Genomic DNA, 22,339 nt, shown 5'->3' on the forward strand with positions numbered 1-22,339 from the left:
GTCCTGTGTCTTCTATAGCTGTCTGTACTTTTACTTCCAAAGTTCATCAGCAAACATGTTTGCAGGCCTCTAATTATCAGGCTGTACTCAAGCGCTTGAATTCAACCTAAAAGCTGTGCTGTCATACAGAACCAAGTACCCTCCGCGGAAACTATAGCTAATGTCACAACTGGATCTGATGAGACAGCTATGATTTCTGGACTCGAAGTAAATAATCCTGAATCAATTTATACAACATCAGTTTGTTTGTTTTGCTTTCATAACAAATAGTTTGAGCCATATACAAATACAGAAGTGACAAATGGAAACATATTTACAATCCAAAGTCAGACTAACAGTTTTCAGTAGCACAGTCTTTTATTTACAGTCTGCTTCTCCTGGTGGTAAACCTCTATCACATGTTTGGATTAAAAATTAGGCCTATATAGCTGCTGGTTCCAGCTTAAGCAATATGTTAAAAATACTAAATTCTTCATTGATTTGAGCTGTGGGGTTTGCTATACACTGGCAGAAAATTGTAGAGTAAATGGTGAAAACGAACAAACCAAATAACAAGATCCTTGAATTCCATCTTTTTTATTAACAGAAACTCCAACAAATTTGTGCCCAATTGATGATGTTTGGGACATGAAAAGTCCAGTCCAGCAGGTGGCGGTAATGCGCCTTAAAGCTTTAACCGCCAAAACATACAAGAGCAGAAGAAGAAGAAGCCGAGTTCCCGCTTTATGGTGTTTTTCTCTCCGATTATTGTCAAGACTGATTTAAAGGTAAGCACCGAGCTAATATTAATCCGAGTCTAGTTAATCTTGAGTTTAGCTCCTGAATGAGGCTTTCTGTTGCTCTCCTCGGTGTCTCTTCTCAAGTTTTTGTGAACAAGTTGGAAAAAAAAAATCTGACTAAATTGACTCAAGCTGCTTTAAACTAATTTACAGAAAGATATCAGCAAAAGGTTGTGAAACACAGAGAAGAAAATAATTTTATTAGAAGAAAGCTTTTAAATGAGCTCATTGTAATCAGAGTTTCTGTTGTTTTATTAGTCTGTTATTAAGGCTACTTAGCATCTCTGTGGCACCTGCACAGCTTATGAATGCAGCTTGCTAACTAAGCTAGCTAGCGCCACCCTTCTTCCATATAAGGTCACTTCCGGCTCCAAAAGACCCAACATGTTGGCGGTAAAAGTGCTATAATGAAATACATTTATGAGAAATGTAAAAATAAATGTGTTCCAGGCTAAAACACAGCTGCCTTTATCAGCGCAAAGTTGTGATGAGGCTTACTCAGATGATGGCTCAGATTTCTACACCCACTCGGATATACAGATGAAATCAAGACAAGTACATCAATACAAAAATTCACAGGATTGTTCAAAAAATAATAAATTGCATGAATATAGGAAATCTTCCTCTCAGTGACTGAGTTGTCTCATTGTGTCCTCATTTTTTATAAATCAAGGCCTGAGTAACCCAACCTTAAGTGTTCATTAAGGTTTTTGTCACATAGATAGAAAATAAACTCAGAGATTAAGCGGCTGTTATAAACAGAGTGATTAGTTTATGTAAAAAATGTAGTTTGTTGTTGTTCTGGTTTACGTGCTGAAAATGGTTTTATTTGTGTATGTTCAATGTGTTAGACTTGTACATAGTTAAATATATGATCAAATAATGTTGAATCCTGGATATGGATTTGTAAGCAATGAAATTTGAAATAAGGGGGTAGGAACAAGAAAACTTCATCCTACTCCTTTTCGAGCACACACATTCTGTAGACATAGATATTTACATGAAAACTTGATGATTTTTAAGTTTTGTTATTTTTATTTTTTTCTGTTGTTATTTCAATTATATTTGCATGTTTGAAATAAATTTTATCTATCTATCTATCTATCTATCTATCTATCTATCTATCTATCTATCTATCTATCTATCTATCATTTCTCACGGCACACGTATATTGTCGGGTTTTTTCTTGGCCAGGGCATATTTTAAAGAGGAATTGCTCTCCTGGTACTGGTGTGCCATACTGCTGAATTTGGTATCGGTGTTCAAACCTTTTGTGTTTGTTTCAAACAAGTTGTCCACCCAAGGAAGCTAAAATGTGTTCTGTGTGTTCTCAGATGAACATATGAGACACTTTGACTCTTCAGTGCAGTGTGGAGCTTAACAAAGTTCTGTTTTGTGTCCCAGCTGATCAGGAGGAGGAGAAGAGTCTGACGGAGCAGCAGAGGAAATTTCAGCTACTTGGACTCAGCTCAGCCACTGCAGAGAAAACAATGAGCTCAACACAGAAGGTGACAGATACTAGTGTTAAGAAATACTCCATTAAAAGCTGAAGTACTGATACAGTATGTATATTTTATGCTAAACTAAGTGAACCTTGTGCAATATTAATGTAATGTAGAAATAATGTATACAATGTATACAATGCCTACATCTTAGACGGTGACGTTGCCTCTAAACATCAAAATGAGCAGGAAGATGTTAAAGTGGGATTCAGCAGGATTCAACCCTAAAATCAGCTGTAGTGGCTCAGTGTGGGGAAAAGGGTCACAGCTCACAATCATTTCTATTGAGAGCTCCAGTAGATTTTTTTTAATGTACAGGCTGTGATCAGCTGACCTGCTGCTCTCTGTGAATTCAACCAGATGTCAGCAGATGTTTCACGAGTTGTCCTGGCTGATTTCCTTTCTCTACACTGACAGTACACTGTCTTTATATTATACACTATACTGTTGGTATGTGGGTGGAGCTCAGTGAATGAATGTCAGCATCATGAGCTTAAGTTTAAGTTAATCTCTGCTACACTTGATGTAATCTAACTCTGACATGAGCACCACAGTCACTGTGCACCAGTCACACACTGTTCTTTACTTAAATCCATCACATTACAGTAAACTTGCCTGCTTATCCTGCACTAACCTGCAGAGGATTTTACTGCAGTCTTTACATCACATTGTGAGACAAACTGCACACAAACAGTTTGTGTGTTTACTGATGTTTGTTGGGCTGATAGAATCGCTGCATTTGAAATTACCTGCCACGTAAAAAATATTACTCCATTTATTCTCGCTCGTCTTCTGTATTGCTAACTAGATGTTGAAATACCGCGACCGCAACTTATCAGCACCTGCAGTCGTTCAGGTTCTGGTGGTGTTTGGTGCCACACTCCACCTTCAGGTTTAAAACTAGTGTTAATGGAGGGAGTTTGAAGCTTCAGTTTGTTCAATGACTGCATTTCACTCACTGACTCTGTATCTCTGTCACTGCAGGACCAACATGGACCGAGAAGTCAGCACTCTCAGGAGGCCGACAAACCTCACAGAAGCAAGAGAGAGAAAAAATACACCTGTGACGAGTGTGGGAAGGATTTTACCTGGAAGTTTAAACTAAAACAACATCAGCTCATCCACACTGGAGAGAGACCGTTCAGCTGTGACTTGTGTGGAAAGTCGTTTTCCTGGAAGAATTCCCTGAAAAGACACCAAGTCGTCCACAGTGGAGTTAAAGCTTACAGCTGTGATCAGTGTGGCAGAGCTTTTACTCGAAGTAGCCACTTGCAGAGACATCTAGTTACCCACTCTGGAGTTAAGGCATACAGCTGTGACATCTGTGGAAAAACCTTCAGCCAGCTAGGGTACCGAAATATACACCTACGCATTCACTCCGGAGAAGATGTGTACTGGTGTGATCAGTGTGGTAAATACTTTACAACAGACGCACAGTTACAACACCACATGTTTACCCACACTGAGGAGAGACCTTATCAATGTGACCTGTGTGAGAAGACTTTTAAAACTCCACAGTACCTGAGAGAACACCAACAGATCCACACCAGAAAGAGACTCTACAAGTGCAGTTACTGTGAGGTTTGTATTTTTATTTTATTCTTGTAAGTTCAGTCTGACTGTTTGGAACAAGTCTGCTCATTAAATTGTGTTAGCATGTTAGCACTTCTACTGCACCGAAGAGTAGCTCTGAGCCATTATTCAGGTTTTCATTTCATTTAAGTGTAAGTCAGATGTTACTGTAATATTAAATAAGTATTGCTGTAGTATTATGGTGGTAGTATTGTAGTTATTGTAGCCCAGTAAACTGAGTGTGTTAATCGAAACAGTAAAATGTAATTGGACGTCTGCAGAGATGCTCTTTATTTCAGGCGACTTTCAGGATAAAAGTGTTGAAGGACTGACTTACACTGTCTTTGTGTCTTTGTTTAGAAGCAGAGCGACACAGATGGATCCACTTCTCAACCCTGTCATCGCTGTGGTGGTGGGAAAGACTTTCGTTGTGACATCTGTGGAAAAACTTTCAGTCACCAAGCCAGCCTAAAAATACATCAACGTAAACACACTGGAGACAAACTGAAATACTGCAAAGAATGTGGGAGAAGCTTCCCCACATCAGCTGAGTTAAAACAACATGAACTCTTTCACAGTGGGGTCAAAAAGCACCTCTGTGATCAGTGTGGGTCATCCTTCACCACTGCAGGTCACCTTAAAAGACACAAACGAGTCCACACAGGAGCGAAACCATACAAGTGCAGACACTGTGACAAAAGCTTCTCACATTCAGGTAGTCGTAACGAGCATGAACGTACACACATGGAAGGAAACTACAGCTGTGAGCAGTGTGACAAGAGCTTCAGTAATCTCAGTTCATACTCTGCACACAAACGATCCCACGTTACTAATAAACTGTTTCACTGTTACCAATGTGCCAAAACATTCACTTCATCATCTGCTCTGTGCAAACATCAGCGCGATCACGCAGGGCTAAAATCGTTCCCATCACAGGATCAGAGTGAATCTGAAGAGAGAGAAACATCCTCTGGTTTCAGAGTCCAACTTAAAACCCTGGAGATCAGGCTCCACAGAGCTCAGGTCGGCTCTCCTTAAGTTTAAGTTTAAGTTCAAATGAGGCTGTGAATCAAACTTCCTGTAGTTCCATGTTAATCTTTATAAATTGTTCTTCTGTTTGTGTTCAGTCGTTACCTTTTTTTTTCAGTGGTTGGATTAAAAATCAGTTTTCTGTTGTTTAAGTTTTTATTGAATGTATTTTGTTAAATAAAGTTAAAATATTGTTAAATAAAGAATTGTTTGAACGACAAAGATTTTGAGCCATGATGTCATTTCCTGTATTTCAGAGTAAAGACTGAAGTGACAAATGGAAACATGTTTACAGTCATGGAATAAACACTGATGGGTCATCTGTAGGAAGTTCTATTGCTGACCTGACAGACTCGACCTTGTTTACAAAGAAAGAAAGGAACTGATGACATGTGTCAGCAGAGGCTTTCAGGGTTGTTTAGAGTAGAGCTGATAGTCTTAAAGAGAACACGGCGATTATGACAATTTAACACAATGATCTGAGAAAAATATCTGTTTCTTTCATTTTTACTGTATTCTGATCAAATTTCCAACATTCTTTTAACATTTCAAAAGAAACCTGCAAATTGTCTTTCTTCCACTTTCACACTTGGCCCTAAAAACACCAACATCTGTGCATCACTCTTGTGTCAGTCTAATGAACCTAACATGTGAGTGATACATAACACACATTCACACTGGCTGCATATATCAGTCCGGGGGGGCAGAGCAGAACTCTGTATGAATCAGACGCGCTCACATATTCAGGCTTTCCAGAGGCGTTTACCATCAGAAGAAGCAGAACAATGAATCATCAGCACCCTGCAGAAGAACACAGCAAGCAACAACTCTAACAATAAAGACGTGCTGGAGCCAAAAGATGCAGATAGCGAGTTTTAAACGATAACGCACAGGATCAAAGGGGGAGAGGGTAAAAACCCACTGCCTCCTGAGATAAAGATCAGCAAGTCAAGCTGGCAGCAGACGACACAAAACGCTCTCTGGAGGAGGCGGCGACTGTGGAGCAGGCCGACGGAGAGGCGGATCGGCAGACAGGAAGCTCCCGGGGTCCCACAACAAGATGTTGCGCGTCAGACTGGAGCAGGATATCCCCATGTTGGTGACACTGCCCATCGAGGTACAGCCCAACTTGGCAAACCAACCCTTCCCTTTCTTGGACACCACACTGGCTGATCTGGGCATCCAAGACTGAGTCTCACTCCGTGTGGGGACGTTTTTTTGTTTTTGTTTGTTTTTTAAGAAGCAATCATGTGTATATATTCAGCTCAGAGCTGAAGGAGAGGGTGGTTTGGGTTGACAACAAGAAGACCCATCCTAGAGGTACGGCGGTGGGATCCAACTGCAGGGATGTGGTCAGATGGCAGTCTGTGGAAATCAGGTGACAGTGAGAGCAACTTGATTTTCCTATTTTGTCCTTCAGATACGAGTGAAAGCCCAGATGCCAGGAGACAAGCAGCTCCAGGAGGTCCTGTACAGCACCGAGGTCCACACTGACCGCTCCTTCTGCTGCACTGGAATGGATATCCTGCCCTGGAAACAGACGTGTGCAGGTCTAGAAGCAGTTTAAATCCCATACTTTTTTGATCTGTGAGGCTCTTAATGTCACGTCTGCAGCCATGAAAGTCAGCTCAGGGTTTCTTGATTCTGATTTTTCTTTGCTGTGTCACATTTAGCTCATATCTGCATTGCCATGCCCTGAAAACAAGCTGCCGGGCTTTAGTCAGGCTCAGGGACAACGGGAGATCTGAGGAGCAACACGATGAGAACAACTAAAACTGAACAAACTTAACATCTGATTACCTTTTTTATTTGTAAGAAAAAGTTTAACATGAACGCGCCAACTGTCCACAGCAAAGCTTATTATGACAAGACTGCTTTTATTCAGTGATGTCAAAGTGTCATCACTTCATACCTCTGAACTGACATTAGATGTATTGCATACCTTGTTAGAATTACACTGTTGAAGCATTTGTAAAAAGCTTCTGTCCTTGTTAATTTATGTTTTAGGATAAGTTTTTGGGCTGTGTAAGGTCACAGGTTGCATTTCTGAGCAGAGTAGTAAAGGTAAAGTAAGTGTTTTCAAAACTAGCCACTCAGCATGTGTACAAACAGTGAGAAATCTCTGAAGAAAACCGTTTGAAGGAGCAAGAACACACGCGTTTCTCCACAGGTTAAAGCCCGCTTTAATAATCAATATGAATCAAAGACTTCTGTCAACACAAAATAAATGTAAGGAAACACACTTTCCTGTGCAACATCCAGTTTCTATAACTGACGACAAGCTTGGACCACAGTGATCTAAACTCATCCTCTACATTGGAAATGTAAACAAATGTAAATGTGGTTTTTACTGTACCAGAGCAGGGCTGTGTGTGTAGAGCACAGCCAGGCAGCTGAACACTGTATTGTTCTCTTTTTGGTCCTCTTCGAGCGGGAGACGAGCCACCAAAGCTGGCAACACCGGTCAGTGAACACATTCAGTTTTCAGGCCCCTCTTCTGTGGAACCAGCTTCCAGTTTGGATTCAGAAGACAAGATTTCAAGATTAGGCTTAAAACTTTCCTCTTTGGTAAAGTATATATTTAGGGCTGGACCAGGTGACCTTGAATCCTCCCTTAGTTATGCTGCAATAGATGTAGCCTGCCGGGGATTCCCATGATGCATTGAGTTTTTCCTTTCCAGTCTCCTTTCTCACTCAGTATGAGTTAATAGACCTCTCTGCATTGAATCATATCTGTTATTAACCTCTGTCTCTCTTCCACAGCAGGTCTTTTATCCTGTCTTCCTTCTCTCACCCCAACCAGTCGCAGAAGATGGCCCCGCCCCTCCCTGAGGAGGTTTCTTCCTGTTAAAAGGGAGTTTTTCCTTCCCACTGTCGCCAAAGTGCTTGCTCATAGGGGGTCATATGATTGTTGGGTTTTTCTCTGTATCTATGAAGCGCCTTGAGGCGACTTTTGTTGTGATTTGGCGCTATATAAATAAAATTGAATTGAATTGAATTATCTGAGGAAGAAGCAGAGTTGGTTTGTTTCCAGCTGAAATCATCCAGGCTCAGGAATTTGAATCGATCCACATCACTTCTGCTTGAACTAGAGAACATGAGTGTCGACTTACATTTGGTCTGTGAGACACATGTCATAGTGACAGTATTTGGGTTAATATGGCATTACTCACCCTGGTCGCATTTCTTCAATATCAGGCACCAAGTTCAGGAACTCGTTCTTTGCAGCCCGCGCAAGGTAGGAGGTCTCCAGAGTGGGAACCATCGGGAAGTTTTCACAGTCTGAGCAGGAGGGACTGGAGGCACGTGATCTGTTCTCAGGGGTCCTTTAACACAAATCACACCAAGTTAGAATCAAATAGATAACCTGTCAATAACCGTTTGCAGATCGAGGTCAATGTTCCTAAAAATATGTTTACTTCTGGCCCATGGAGCCACAGCGCGAGTCCGAGAGAGAGGGGCAGGTAGAGGAAGGGGTGAGGGTGGCACTGCTGAAGCTCGTCACGGATGGATCACGTCCGATCGGTGAGATGAGAGAAAGCTGAAGTGAAACAACAGCAGGATGAGGTAGACGTCAATATAGGAACTCCCTGATGTGACACAGAAAGGCTATTTTTTTATTTCTTTGTATTATTTCTCACCTTGCAGTCACTGATGCTGTTCACCAGCTGCTTGTATTCAGTATTGAAGGTGTGTGTCAGAAGGCGCAGGCACTACAACACAACAGGAACAAGACCGATCAGCTCCGAGCAGAGAAGGAAGAAGGCAGCAACAAGAACGCCCACTAAGCCCACGTTTTTCTCACCTTGGTGGCCAGCTCCTTCTCACGCTTTCAAAGGTGGTGCTGGAGATCTGCGAGGAGACGGAGGTGGATGTGGACAGAGTGCCGGAGCTCACGCTGGGGGACAGAGACTCACTCAGGGACTTGGTGGTGGGAGCTGTTCCCACGGGAGCCGCCTCTCCCAGAAGGTGACGGGTCTTTTCCACCTGGACGAAAGATGGGGGCGAATGTGAGGTGGGGAGAAGAGGGGAGGTTAGTCATGTAAAGTCTGTACTCTAAGAAAAAACTTTTTAGAATAGCACTTTGGTCTTTGAGCTGAAAAGTCATTTTTCCCTCTACGATATTAAACAGATTTATTTCTTTATGAATCTTTTAAGGCCCCACCTCCTGCAGCTGCTCCATCTTCTCCAGCTCCCACTGGTGCTCTAGGATGAGGCTATCTCCTCTGGGCCTCCAGCCGGCCAGGTTCTCCTCTCCACGCACATAAGCCACTGATGTGTCCAGGACCTTCCTCCTCCTCCTCTGCATCCCTGCTCAGGACATGAGCCCTCATTAGGATGAAGCTCTCCACAGAATTATGATAAAACAGCTGCCGTTCTTTAAACATGTTTCATGGCCGCTCACCTGGGCTTCCAGTGTCAGACATCTTACACAAGCTCAGCTCGTAGATCCCAGTCACTCGGTTGCTATAATGAAGCAGAAGTTTTGAACAAGGAAACTTTGTAACGAAATGCCAACGACCGCCTGTCTGTTTTCAGGGCTGTATTTGAAGCCATGCTCCAATCAGGCAAAGTTTTAAGTGTTGCACATTTCGATGGGTTTCTTTCAGCTGACATAGTTTCCATTTGGGTCATGTGGTGTTAGATACCCCAGCGTGTGGTCATAGGGTGAAGAGCCCGGACGATTAGTGGGATTTTAGGTGTGGTGTAAAAATGACGCTGCAACTTTAAAAACGTTGTTGCTTTAAGGATTAACGTACAACCATACTTGGGCTGAGTTTGACACTGGTTCTCTTCAGTAATTAAAATAGCTTTAACACATGATAAGATCAAATGTCAGCTACACTGTGACAGTCGAGGGGCCACACTCAGATATATTTATTCGCTTGTTCTCTTTGTGTGATAAGAGTTTCCATCTGAATTTAACCCCTGTGTGGGGCTGATCTTTCATTTCATTTTATTTCAAGCTCAGATTCTTTGCCTTTGGCACATTTTCTGTGACGAGACTTCAAACCATTCCCACCGTCCTTATTAATCAACATGGTGAAGTGATTCTTCGCAAGGTGATGGGATAGGAAGAGTTTCAGAAAATGAGGCCTTTTGTCTTTATTGGAGAGGTCAGTGCAGACAGGACGGATGGGGGGAAGGCGAGGGGGGAATGACACACAGGAAACGGTGTTGGTCAGACCCAAAGACAGGCGTGGGCAGTGAGGACTCTCACCTTCAGACTCACTGTCTAATCAGTCTGACAGTGAGTCTGAAGACAGAGCAACCCAACACACGTTACTATGTTCATCATCATCATCATTGTTTATTTATATAGCACTTTAAAAACACACAAGGCTGACCAAACTGCTGAACAATAGAAACATAATAGATACCATAAGAATAATAAATACGATACAATAATAAACATAGCGAAAAACAATAAAATACAAGTCAGTCAACCACTGAGTCAAAAGCCAGTGAATAAAAATGCTTTTTCAATCTGGATTTAAAAACCAGCACTGATGTCGATTGCCTAATGTGAAGAGGAAGATTATTCCAAAGCTTAGGAGCCACGATAGAGAACGCTCGGTCTCCTCTCAGTTTCAGCCGTGATTTGGGGACTGAGAGCAACAGCTGCTCAGCTGACCGGAGCGAACGAGTGGGGACATAGGGCTTCAGCAGGTGCCAGACCATTTAAAGATTTAAAAACCAATAAAAGAACTTGAAAATGAATCCTAAATTCAATTGGAAGCCAGTGCAGGGAGGCCAAGAGTGATGTTATCACTAAGCAGGACATTAAATCAAATTAATGAGACACCAAAACAAGAGCTGGAGCCCAAGACAGCCATGAAGTCACAGTGTACACAAATACACAAGAAACACAGAAACCAGCTGGGTGGATGTGGCTCGGGAACCTTCTGTTACCTTGAACGTCGGTGTTTTGAACGCTGGCTGCTCCAGTCTGCTTGTATTTGTCCAAGATTTCCCCTCATATCTTGGTTATGGTTATTTTTTCTTTTATTAAACTGATCACACTCCTGTTTCATGAATAGAAAAAAACCCCATCAGTGTATTTTCACTTAAACAAGCAGCTGTTTTTTTTGCATTAAAGTTATATAAAAATGTAACAGTGCAAATTCCTCGCTGACAGTTTAACCAAAAGGCATTTCCAGTGGAAAGTAGCCGACATATTCTCAGCATAACCATGTATAATATCCACAAAACCTGAGAAGGTTGGAGAGAAGGTAGGCGAACTCTGCTGGGATCTGCGTTTAACAAAGTGTCTAAAGACGAAACAAAGAAATCTTTCTGTAAATGTTCAGATGCACAGACTGGACTGAAAAAGAGTGAAAAAGCAGCTAACGTCCAAAAATAAGAAAACTTTGAAAGAACTCCAAAAAAACCTGGAGAACTTTTGCTCAAAAAACAGTTTTGTTTTTTTTAAATTACAAGGCAATCTGACAAAATGTCATCAAATGAGACTCAAGACTTCTGCAGGTCTCTGCCATGACTCAATTTTTTTTTCTTAACGGCAGAAACAATTGTTCCTTTTTTACTTTGTTTCTATTTTCTCTTCTTGTTTTTATCTGTTGAACAACAAACAACATTCATGCTGATTCACATAATATCCTGTCTCTAATCTCTGGGATTTCCTCGTAGCTCTTTGATGCAAAGAACATCCATCAAACGCTCCAGCTTGTGCTCAACATCATCGTGAACGGTGAAGGTACTCTGACGAGAAAATACTCAGTCGACCTTTTGGTTGATTTGTTAAAGAACCCCAAAATAGCTGATTACCTAACAAGGTATGCAGATAATTCACAGCTCTTTTCCTGAATAGCTGCTTTAAAACTCTGCTGAAAGCCTTTGTCCATTTCCAGGTATCCCCACTTCTCGGCATGTGTGTCTCAAGTGTTAGGACTGCTGCATTGGAAAGACCCAGACCCTGCAGCCAAGGTGAGAGACGACAAATATGATAACCCACACCAGCTGTGCTTAACTCTGTAAGTTCCCAGTATTCCCTGAAACCATCACGTGTGACACAGTTTACATCAGACGTGATGCAGCTGACGTCAACACTGACCTTCTTGTGGTAACAGAGACTTAAAAAAATAATAATAAAGCAACAAAGTGGGTCGCTCTTTGACAGTAAATTCCAGTGCGGTCCGCTCCAATCTCCTCAGGCTGACTCTCTTCTAGGCTCTCCTGACTGTTCCCTTTACATGCTGATGATGTGTCTTGTAAATCTGGATCCCTTTCCAGCAGGACGCTCCTCTTTTTCAGACAGTACCTGAGCTGCTCTCTCTCCTGACAGTCAGCTGTCCACCTCTGCATGGCCAGTCGAGCCAGCGCCGAAATTTGAGGCAGAGCTCGGAGCAGAGCGGGCAGCCAGGCTGAGCACGGAGCAGAGGTTGAAGGTCGCAAACTGACATCCACGTCTTCCAGAGAGCCCAGACCTCCTGCTGCAAACAGACTGCACCAACCGTTGTCTCCCACCAAGCTGTTGTAGGACAGATCCAGTGCACGGAGTGAGGAGAGACAGCCCCGTCTGCACACGGCAGCTGCACAGAGGAAGAGGACCCATTGATAACTGATCACTTTATGCCTGTTCACTTTACTGTTTTGTTCACAATGTTTCTGATGGAGACAAAAATAACACCGAATAGTTTCATTGTTTTGTTTTATACGACAGCTACAGATGCTGGCAGCATGAAATAAATGAAAGAAATATCAATTTCCTTCAGGCTTTACTTGTCTTAATATACATTTATGCAGCCTGATGATCCACTACAGACCAAAAAAGAAAAAGTATAATGTCATTGTGTGTTAGTTACCCAGATGTTGCATGTCATCAGTGGTGAGCTCGCAGCTGCAAAGACGGAGCTCGCTGACGACTGATGGCTGCAGAGCATCCAGCAGGAGCGCCAAGTGACCGCCAACCACTTTACACCAGGAAATATCCACCGTGCGCAGATAGGACACCGCCAGGGCTGATGCATAAACACAAAGTTTTCACCATTTCAGGCTAGAGGGTGGAAGAGGTATTCAGGGAGAATGACTTGAAGGAAAACTTCTATAAATAAACAAGTGTGTGTGTGTGTGTGTGTGTGTGTGTGTGTGTGTGTGTGTGTGTGTGTGTGTTACCCAGAGCAGTGAAGGACTCGTTGCTCATGTAGCAGCTGTTGAATGGCAGCCTCCTCATTTGTGTCGCAGGGAGGGCGGAGACCAGCAGGTGGACCACACCTCCCACTTCCTTATTGGATGACACATCAAGCTCGGTCAGTGCAGTGAGAGAGGGCAGCACCTGGACTGAAAAACAACGAGTCACATGACTGCTGCAGCGAGCATGCGATTAGTGTCCGGCGTGTGAGATTGGTAGCAACTGACTCAGAGCCTCTAGATCATCTCGCGTGAGGCAACACAGGTGGAGGTCGAGTCTCTCCAGGTGTGTGACGTGAGCCAGGTGAAAGGTGAGGCGGCTCAGTCCACCAGCTAGAAGCAGCTTTACAGTATATTAATCAGAACAATGCTGCTCTCTAATGTATCTTGGTAAAGCGCAGAAAAATCTAATGTTTTATATGATACAGTGTGATTTCAGTAACATATCATAATGGAGGCTTCAGCAAGTACTTACGAAGGAAATCTTTCCTCTGCTCTTCAGTTAGTTCATCAAATACCTCCCAAAACATCTGTATGGTGGGGTGGCGGTCATGATATCTCCAACCATAACTTGTGTTCTGAAAACAGTGAAAATGACTGTTATAATCATAGAGTTTGTAAGGTCAGGCATACACTATGTTGCCAAAAGTATTCCCTAACACATCCAAATCATTCAATTAATGTGTTCCAATCACTTCCATGGACACAGGTGTATTAAATCAAGCACCTAGGCATGCAGACTACTTCTACAAACATGTGTGAAAGGACGAGTCGCTCTCAGGAACTGAATGAATTCCAGCATGGTAATGTGATAGGATGCACCAGTGCAACAAGTCCAGTCATGAAATTTCCTCGCTATTAAATATTCCATAGTCAGCTGTTAGTGATATTATAACAAAGTGGAAGTAATTGGAAATGACAGCGAGTCAGCTGATGCTAAGGCTCATAGTGCACTTAAGTCACCAATATCTGCAGTCTGCTGTTGTTACAGATGTCCAAACTTCATTGGTTTCCATGGCTGAGCAGCTGCATCCCAGCCTTACACTGACAAACACAATGCAAAGCGTCAGATGGAGTGATTTAAGCATCTCAACACTGGACTCTAAAGCAGTGGAGATGTGTTTACTGGAGTGACGAATCACACTTCTCTGACTGGCAATCCGATGGATGTGTCAGGGTTTGGTGGTTGCCAGAAGTACTTGTCTGACTGCACTGTGCCAAGTGTAAAGTGTGGGCATGTGTGCACATGGCTGGGCACCAGTGCACAATACAAGGTCCATAAAGACATGGATGAGTGAGTTTGGTGTAGAAGAACTGGACTAGCCTGCACAGAGTCCTGACCTCAACCAGATAGAACATCTTTGGGATGAATTAGAAGCTTTTCCAGAAGAGTGGAAGCAGTTATAGCTGCGAAGGGTGGGCTGACTATTATATTATACTATCATACAAAAGTCTGGATTAAGACTGAGATGTGACACAAGTTCATATTTGTGTTAAAGCAGCCGACTGAATGCTTTTGACAGTATGCAGTACACAGTTATTGTGCTACAGGACAGCTGTGAAACTACAGCCTGTGTCTGTTTGGCTGACTGTACCTGTTTGAACTTTTCCCAGTCATGCACGTCCTTGCCGACCAGCACTCCCTGCAGCTCCTCTGGTCGAAACAGCCTCACCAAATCCTGCTCACACACCAGGAAGAAGCCTCGCTTGAACTCCTGGAACAGATTCTCCACTGATGTGTTGAAGATACCATATTTCTAACATGTTCAGGACTCAGTACAATAACTGAATGAATTTAGACGCAGGAGTCTTCCAGGTCTTTATGTTTAGTTTGGTTTTTTGCTGTGTTATTTACAGAATTACAGATGGATACCATATATTTCTTTTCATCGATAATAAATTATAGTACGGTCTAATAGAGACGTTATTTTTAAAATCAGGCGTCTAAGCAGAACACGTTCCTCAGCAGAAAACATTTTATCAGAAAGTCATTTCAGTGAGAATATTGGAATAAAGAAACCAAGCACTCCACTGTGAAACCACTGACAGTTTTCACATTAGATCACAGCCATTTATCTACAGCGGCTGGTCGGCCATCTGTTAAAACCTCATATGGACAATTCCTGTTGTTCTATAAGATGCTCTCTAATAGGATGTCTTGGATTTATTTATTATTCAGTTATTGCATTCCTGTTATGGCTGTACGCACACAGAATATTGATATGAAGTAAAAATGATTCTCTCGGGTTGCTTCTGGGATAGTGGAAAAACCAATATATTTCTAAAAGTGTGTTTAATGATTGAGCTGCCACCCAAAAATCAAGTTCTTATCTTGACAAAGCTGGATTATTGACCGCTGGTGAAACATCTGTTGTCCTGAAGGATAAGGACAACAGATGTTTCATCTTGATCTATTATATAAAACGGCCAAAACTGTGTTCAAATCCAAACTTTCTGGCTTCTTTTGGTTCCTGCTGAAGTGCTTTGGGTCCCCTCAGTTCATCCTTAGTCTGAGAAAAGTTTTGTTCTCTCTTTAAGGCACATTTCCTTTGAGCTAACTTAAACTCTGATTGGCTGTCCACTATAAACAAAAAGCATGAACAGCAGATCGGTGGAGTTTCTGTGCCCATGAGCAGAGCTGTGTGCCTGTTAGGGATATGTGTTCTTACTGGTATGATAGAGAGCTGAACGTAGGAAAGACAGTAGACTGTTTTCAGGTTGAGATTCATTCACATTTGGTTCTCCGTGCAGCATTTGTTCCGGTGGAATGGTGCATGTTCAACTGAGTTAAAGTAAACTGTAGTAAAATGTGGCCCACTGATGCATTTTCATATTCTTTTTCATTGAAGTCACGTTAGAAGCATTTTCCCTTTTCAGGTGGGTGCCCAGCTGGATGAGGAGAGGAACATTACGGCCCTGGTCCCTCGTCAGCCCCTGGAGGTCCATGAGACCGTGGCAGAGTGCATGATTTACGCCAACCACTGGGTGGCCCGCAAGATCCAGGAAGCTTTCCCCAACCAGGCCCTTCTAAGGTGTCACCCACCACCACAACAGGAGCTATTCAACCAGCTGGTGGACACTGCAAAGGCCAAAGGTTTCACCATTGACACCAGGTAATGTTTTTGACTGTTCAGTATAGAAACTGAGGAAATGCATATTGTAGTCCAACGCACATCATGTTCAGACACACAAGTGTGTGAACCTGAAATGTTTGATAACACGGGGACACACTCAGGTGTCACATGAGCAGTCAGACAAGAAGAAGACATGTTCCTTCAGCTCAGGTTGAGGTTGAAGCCAAATATGCTTCCAAACCAAAGACTAGAACATATGATGAAGCATATCTTGCCTTTGGCTTCAGCTTCACAACAGCTGTCGTGGCAAGGTCGGTCTCCCCGACAGAATTAGTTTCCCCTGCGTCGGGAGCACACGCTGGGCTGTCCAAATCACGGACAAACAGGATCCCACATTCTTGATTTTCAGTTCACAAACACTTCTTATAACGACTAACTACTCCTGAAACTTTGGAGGTTTTAGCTCTTTACACAGTAAAGTTACAGGATAAATATAATTATCAGGCAAAATGTCCTTCGTTTGTTAAAATAATCCCGTCTGATACCACGAGAGGACAATAAATATTTCATTTTCTGTTGTAACCCTTAAACTGAATGGTAATGTAACGACACTCAGGTTTCACTTTTTTACAAAACTAAAACATCACTACTTCCACGTCTGACTGTTTGTAATGGAGGCGGCGTAACCTGGATCCACACTCCGTGCCCAGCGAACGCTCGCCACGCAGGGGAAACACATGCTGTCGGCGATGCCGACCTCGGCACAACGCTGATCCTGCCGCAGTTTGTTCCCCGGTTCAAATCCCGGACAAACAGGATCCCACAGCTGTTTATGCTTTTAAACCCGTTTTGCACAGAGAGCAGTGTTGAATATTCTCACACGGGAACAAAACAAACAACTCAAATAATTAAAGATGGTTTGTTTTTCTGTTTTTTAAAAGAGGCAGTGATTTATTTAATTACAACCTGTAATCTATTACAGTTAACTTTTATTTGTTTAACTGTTTACAAAAGGTCTGAGGATCTGAGGCGTGGAATGAACTGCAATGGAGTTTGAAAACAAAATATGAATGTGCGGTTGGAGGATTGTGGGGGGGGGGGGGTTAAACCAACAGCAGAACCGGTCCCAGGACAAGAGACATGGTGATGCAAGTAGCTTTGTGTCACTGACTGCTGAGATGAGAGGCCTCACTCATCCCTGGTTTCTGGCTCTGTTCCTTCAGGTCCAACAAGGCTTTAGCTGCCTCACTGGACCGAGCTGTGGACCCACAGGACCCCTTGGTGAACAGGTTGTTCAGAATGATGGCCACCACTGCTATGTCACAGGCTCTGTACTTCTCCACTGGTGCTCATCCTCAAGACCAATACTACCATTATGGTACGATACCGCTGCACAGCTTTTATTGGCTGCACTAGAGTTTCAGTGTGACTGTGGGTCAGTCCATCCATCACACGTCTGCACACACTTGTCCAACGTCTGTTGTTTGTGAAGAATTATTCGACTGAGAACTAGAAAGAAGGCTAACGTGCTGATATTTGCTTCGTTGTCGTAGGTCTGGCTCTGGATCGCTACACACACTTTACCTCACCCATCCGTCGGTACGCAGACATTGTCGTGCACCGCCTTCTTACCGCAGCCCTGCACATGCAGAGGGGCGTTGTATCTGGTAAAGCACCAGCCAGTAACAAAGAAGTGGAGGAAATGGCTCACCATGTCAACAGCAAGAACAGGGTCAGGGGTGTTTTATTGTTTGTGTTTTTCAATGATTCACCTCTTACTCTATTAACAGAAGCTGTGCTGACGTCTGTGTTTCATTTGCAGGCAGCACAGGCAGCCCAAATGCGATCCACAGCACTGTTTCAGTGTCTGTTTTTCAGAGAACGAGACCCTCAGACAGACCCGTGCTGTGTGGCTGACGCTGTTGTCTACTCCATTCGAGACAACGGTGTCTTGGTGTTTATCCCAGAGTAAGAACCTTCAGTCCTGTGTTTTGTTCTGCAGTCTTCTTCTTTTCCTTTGTTTAATGGAGCTGTACAGCAGCTCACAGACGGCCAACCACTCGTGTATTTTTAATAGACGAATTCAAAGTTTATGACAATGAATGAATTTGTTGGAAGATGTAATTGCACGCTAATCAATGTATATTTAACAGTATACACGCTAGTTTTATTTTCTCTTAAAAAACCTCAAAATGAGTTTTAAATTGTATAAATTTACTAAACTAATTCCTTAAACATTTATTGTGAGCAGGGAAAATCGGCTAAAACCCCGAATCTTTTCTCTACCAGGCTTTAAATAAGTTAATTGCATTGCTGAAGTTGAGTCTGTGGGGAGGGACGGTGCTTTGGAGCCAGCCTTGTGTTTGTGGCACTTCTACGTTAGCTTAGCTAACCTCTGGAGGTTGCTGCTTGTTTATTGCAAGGAAAGTGTAATTTAATAACATCAGTGTTCTCCATGCTTGTGGTGTTACAGGGATATGCAATATTAACAGTTTATTAAAATGTAACCTGTGGTCATTTTGAGAAGGCTGTAGAATCCATGTAATGATTAAAATCACAGGGCGCAAAGCAGGTTGAGTAATATCACTGAGTAAGTAAGGCTGCCTCTGACCACAGCCATGTTGTTCACAGGTATGGTGTGAGGGGGCCTGTGTATCTGAAGAACAAAGAGGGCCTGGTGGTGGTAGCGGGACAGGACGGCAGCTGTGATTGGCAGGGTGGCACTGTGCGAAAATACCCGGACCGCATTACCACCACCTCCAGCTGTGGCACCTCCACCTTCAAACTGTTTGACCACATCACCGTAAGTCACAGAAAACGCTAATCAATCATTTTAGAAGGTTTCCAGCAATGCAGCGCCTAAAGGCGACGATTCCAAATATATATGCATGAGTGTATATGAATCACAGGTTCATACGACTACTGGATCTTTTGTGGTCCAACATTAAGAGACGTTTTATGATCTTGTTGTGATAAAGTGTTGTGTGGTTGCTGCTTTGTTAGCTAATCTCAAGGTAACAAAACGTCAGTAAGATGAATGAGACGAAAATGATTCCTGAAAATAAATCATTTAAAGTTATTCAGTTTATTGTTTTTAAATATTATATGAAAACAAAAACATAAGTGTGGGGGGGGGGAGGCTCTCCTCCAAGACAAGAAATGTAATGCTTCCAGTTTGTGGCGTTTCTACACAAACCTTTTTGTAAAGGGAGATAAAAAATGACAGTGGGCGGTAATTGTTTTCACATAAACGCCTTTAAACGCTGCACGGTCGCACTCTCTCTCTCGCACTCGATAAATGATCCATTGTTGCTCTGCACACGTTTGTTACCACAAACGTCGCATGCACTTATGTCATTGTCATGAGACACTCTTGCAAACAAACTCACGGTTTAGTAACACAGTAGAGCAGCGTGTTTACGGGACAGTAACAGTAATCTAATTACCTTTTTTGCAACAGTAATCCCTTACTTTACTCGTTACTTGAAAAAAGTAATCTAATTATGCATTGCTGCCCATCACTGGCGTCAAGTTATATTAAGTTCAGGCATGTTACACACGATGATTGTGAGGAATAAGTGCATGTGATTTAAGCAAAAAGAGCAGGAAACATTACCCTAAGGTTAGCTAACAAAAAGAAACTGAAGTAACGGTGTGTTATTCTCACATCTTTGGCTTTAAGACATGAAAAAGTGACAGAGTACTGCTGCTTCCACTGTTATCAACATCTTTTCTTTCTTTCATGGACTTATCCTGGGGTCATAAATGTCAAAGGGCAAAGGCAATGCTAACAACATAGCTTACTGATGGATGATGATGGATGACACATGTGGCCAAAACAAGATAGAAAGAAACATTAGCCCAAACACAAGTTGTCCACCACAGCATTGACTGCTGTCAAGCTATGATCATATCAAACAAAGAGATGATGATGATATTCAACAAACAAATCAACAAAACAACAACCTCACTGTGACACTTGACCGAGGTCACAGTGTTAATGAATGTTTTTCTCCCCCTCTGCTCCAGTCTCCACGTCGTGTGAATGTTAGAAAGCACAGTAAAGAAAGTTCGTGTACGGATGGATGAACGTTTGTTACATTGGATACGTGTGTGTAACATACGTATCCAATTTATCCTATTTATGAACAAAATTGTGGCACAGTCGGAAACTTCTCCACTCTACACCACTGTCTACTTAGCTGTGACGCTGCGCACAGTGCTGAGAGGACTGCTGTTATATATTACGTCACAAACCTTAAGTGGGCCTGTCTTTGCATAGCATTCCATTAGACTATTTTCAGTAGGTGCCATTACTGTGTAGTGATCGAACTGAGGAATACTGTGACTTACGTTCTCTGCTCTCTTCAGGTTCGTATTTCTGTCCACTCTTCAACTTGCCACGCTGACCGTCTAAACCTCGAGGTCATCAGCAACAAGCCTCACCACAGTGCCAAGTCCCAGCAGCCCAGCCCTCAGGGCCGCAGTCAGCTGGTCAAAGAGGTGGTGCGTCAGAATGAAGAGGCGCTGGCTCAGGAGAAGACAGCCCGGCGCCCCAAACTCTCCAAAGAGGAAAGAGAGTTTCGTCAGAGCAAAACTCCCAGTCTGTACTCTATTCTGGAAGAAATCAGAGAGTTGGCTCTGATGGATCTGGAAAGGGCTTCACGCCTCCCGGCAACAACAGCATAGAAACGCTGTAGCCCAGCTTTACCTCCAAGCAGACACTTGTGAGAACTGCACGCTGTGCGCTAACAGAACGGTGATCATTGAAGATCACTCGTGCTGAGTCATCCAGGTCATTCTTGTAGCTCCAGATTGTGTGTGGACAAACCACACGAGTGTGTGAAGTCACAGGAAAGCAAACACAATATTAAGTAAAAACATGTCCCGCCATCTTTTTAGAAACCAGAGTCAAACCGAATCAGTGGATACGTTTTGTAAAAGTTAGTTTTTAAAATCACATCAAGTTAAACTTAGTTGTAAGGAGGATAGGGAACGTGTTAATGCCAGTGAAGTGTCAGCAGTTACTTTGACAAGACCTAGTACTCACTGCAAATGTGGTTCAATCCTGCAGGAAACTAGTCAACTGCAGCAGGTTAAAGAAGTCTGGTAACAAAAGGCTTTTCTCTCAGCACCAGTGATCTCAATATCTCACTGGTGGGATCAATGTCTTGTGTAAATTAAATGTCTTGTGTTATAGAACCATTTTTGGTGAGTTCACACATATTGTACTACCTGTGACCACTTCATACAAAACCCAGCACGAGTATTGTTCTGGAGATGATAAAACGTCCACTCGTCCATTTTCTTCTGCACGTCCTGGAATCTGTCCCAGCTGTCATAGGGTGAGAGGCAGGATACGCCCTGGACAGGTCACCGGACTGATAAAACTTCATGTCACTCATTAGCAGACTTTAAAATAAACCCGTAGAGTAATGAAATACACCTGAGGTTGGTTGTGTTGGAAGTGATGTATAAAACTAGGATGTATTTATCTTATAGTTTGTATATCAAGAGCCTGTATAGAAGACACCAACACCAAGGACATTTTTATTGTTTGAACTGGTAAATAATCAGAAGCGTTTTTTGGTTTGTGGATTTTAAGATTGTTTTCTAGAACTACCAACAGAAATATGAACTGTACATAACTATTTCAATATGTGTGCAGTGGCCTGTAATTAAAAATGGTGTTTTCATTAGCGCAGATGGAGCCACTTCATCGTGTTGCGTTTCATGTCCCTGCAGTAGCTTAAGAAAGAACTGTTCATAATTGAACGAGCACTTAATGCTTGGAAGAGGGTGATGGTCAGTTGACAGCTCACATACTACACACACACAGAGGCCTTTTATAGAAACATGTTTGCAACCAAAATTCTGCCAATAGTGAAACTGGAGAAAGAAGATGCATCAGAGCAGGAACTGTGGATCAGTTCAAATATTTTTCTGTAACAGATACCAACACATGGTAAATACGTTTAGGATTTGGACTTTTAAAAATAAGAAAAACATTTATTTCCATTGATTATAAATGTCTTTGCTAACCCAAAGCTGACGTCACAGTAGGAACATGTGCTCAAGATATAAACCACCAGAAATGCACAACATTACTCGAATGAGCAGGCACGAACATTGGGAAACCTTTAAATCTGCTCACTGCCAAAGCTTTTCAGCAGAAACTGCTGCACGTGAACTTTAATCCCCCTCTACACAGTCGTTGCTGAGCTGTTGCTCAGGG

The 22,339-nt window shown here is 42.6% G+C and overlaps 3 protein-coding genes across 4 annotated transcripts; 2 read left to right on the forward strand and 1 right to left on the reverse strand.

Moving 5' to 3' along the window:
* Positions 1-669: 669 nt before the first annotated feature.
* Positions 670-5,320, forward strand: LOC143420470 (uncharacterized). The gene is made up of 4 exons (XM_076888685.1): positions 670-767; positions 2,184-2,287; positions 3,266-3,862; positions 4,214-5,320. The coding sequence occupies exons 2-4, from the start codon at positions 2,270-2,272 to the stop codon at positions 4,889-4,891; spliced, it is 1,293 nt and encodes a 430-aa protein (XP_076744800.1). The 5' UTR covers positions 670-767; positions 2,184-2,269; the 3' UTR covers positions 4,892-5,320.
* A 3,729-nt stretch (positions 5,321-9,049) lies between these two features.
* On the reverse strand, positions 9,050-13,599 carry LOC112435319 (leucine-rich repeat-containing protein 31-like). 2 transcript variants are annotated; one of them, XM_076887964.1, is made up of 4 exons: positions 13,506-13,599; positions 13,016-13,180; positions 12,706-12,861; positions 10,170-12,432 (listed from the first exon to the last, which is right to left on the reverse strand). In XM_076887964.1, exons 1-4 carry the CDS (start codon positions 13,558-13,560, stop codon positions 11,975-11,977), a joined length of 834 nt encoding a protein of 277 aa, XP_076744079.1. In that variant the 5' UTR covers positions 13,561-13,599; the 3' UTR covers positions 10,170-11,974. The 2 variants fall into 2 exon arrangements, 1 of the variants encoding a protein (XP_076744079.1); XR_013100064.1 differs by lacking the exons at positions 13,016-13,180; positions 13,506-13,599 and adding an exon at positions 9,050-9,193 and having other exon boundaries at positions 9,288-12,432; positions 12,706-12,914.
* Positions 13,600-13,623: 24 nt separating this feature from the next.
* On the forward strand, positions 13,624-21,808 carry LOC143420547 (DIS3-like exonuclease 1). Its single transcript, XM_076888737.1, has 7 exons — positions 13,624-13,652; positions 15,880-16,143; positions 17,328-17,482; positions 17,658-17,836; positions 17,927-18,072; positions 18,736-18,907; positions 20,476-21,808. Exons 1-7 carry the CDS (start codon positions 13,624-13,626, stop codon positions 20,791-20,793), a joined length of 1,263 nt encoding a protein of 420 aa, XP_076744852.1. The 3' UTR covers positions 20,794-21,808.
* The last annotated feature ends 531 nt before the right edge of the window (positions 21,809-22,339 follow it).

Source organism: Maylandia zebra, linkage group LG9 (assembly GCF_041146795.1).
Source record: "Maylandia zebra isolate NMK-2024a linkage group LG9, Mzebra_GT3a, whole genome shotgun sequence".
Taxonomy (NCBI): Eukaryota; Metazoa; Chordata; class Actinopteri; order Cichliformes; family Cichlidae; genus Maylandia; species Maylandia zebra.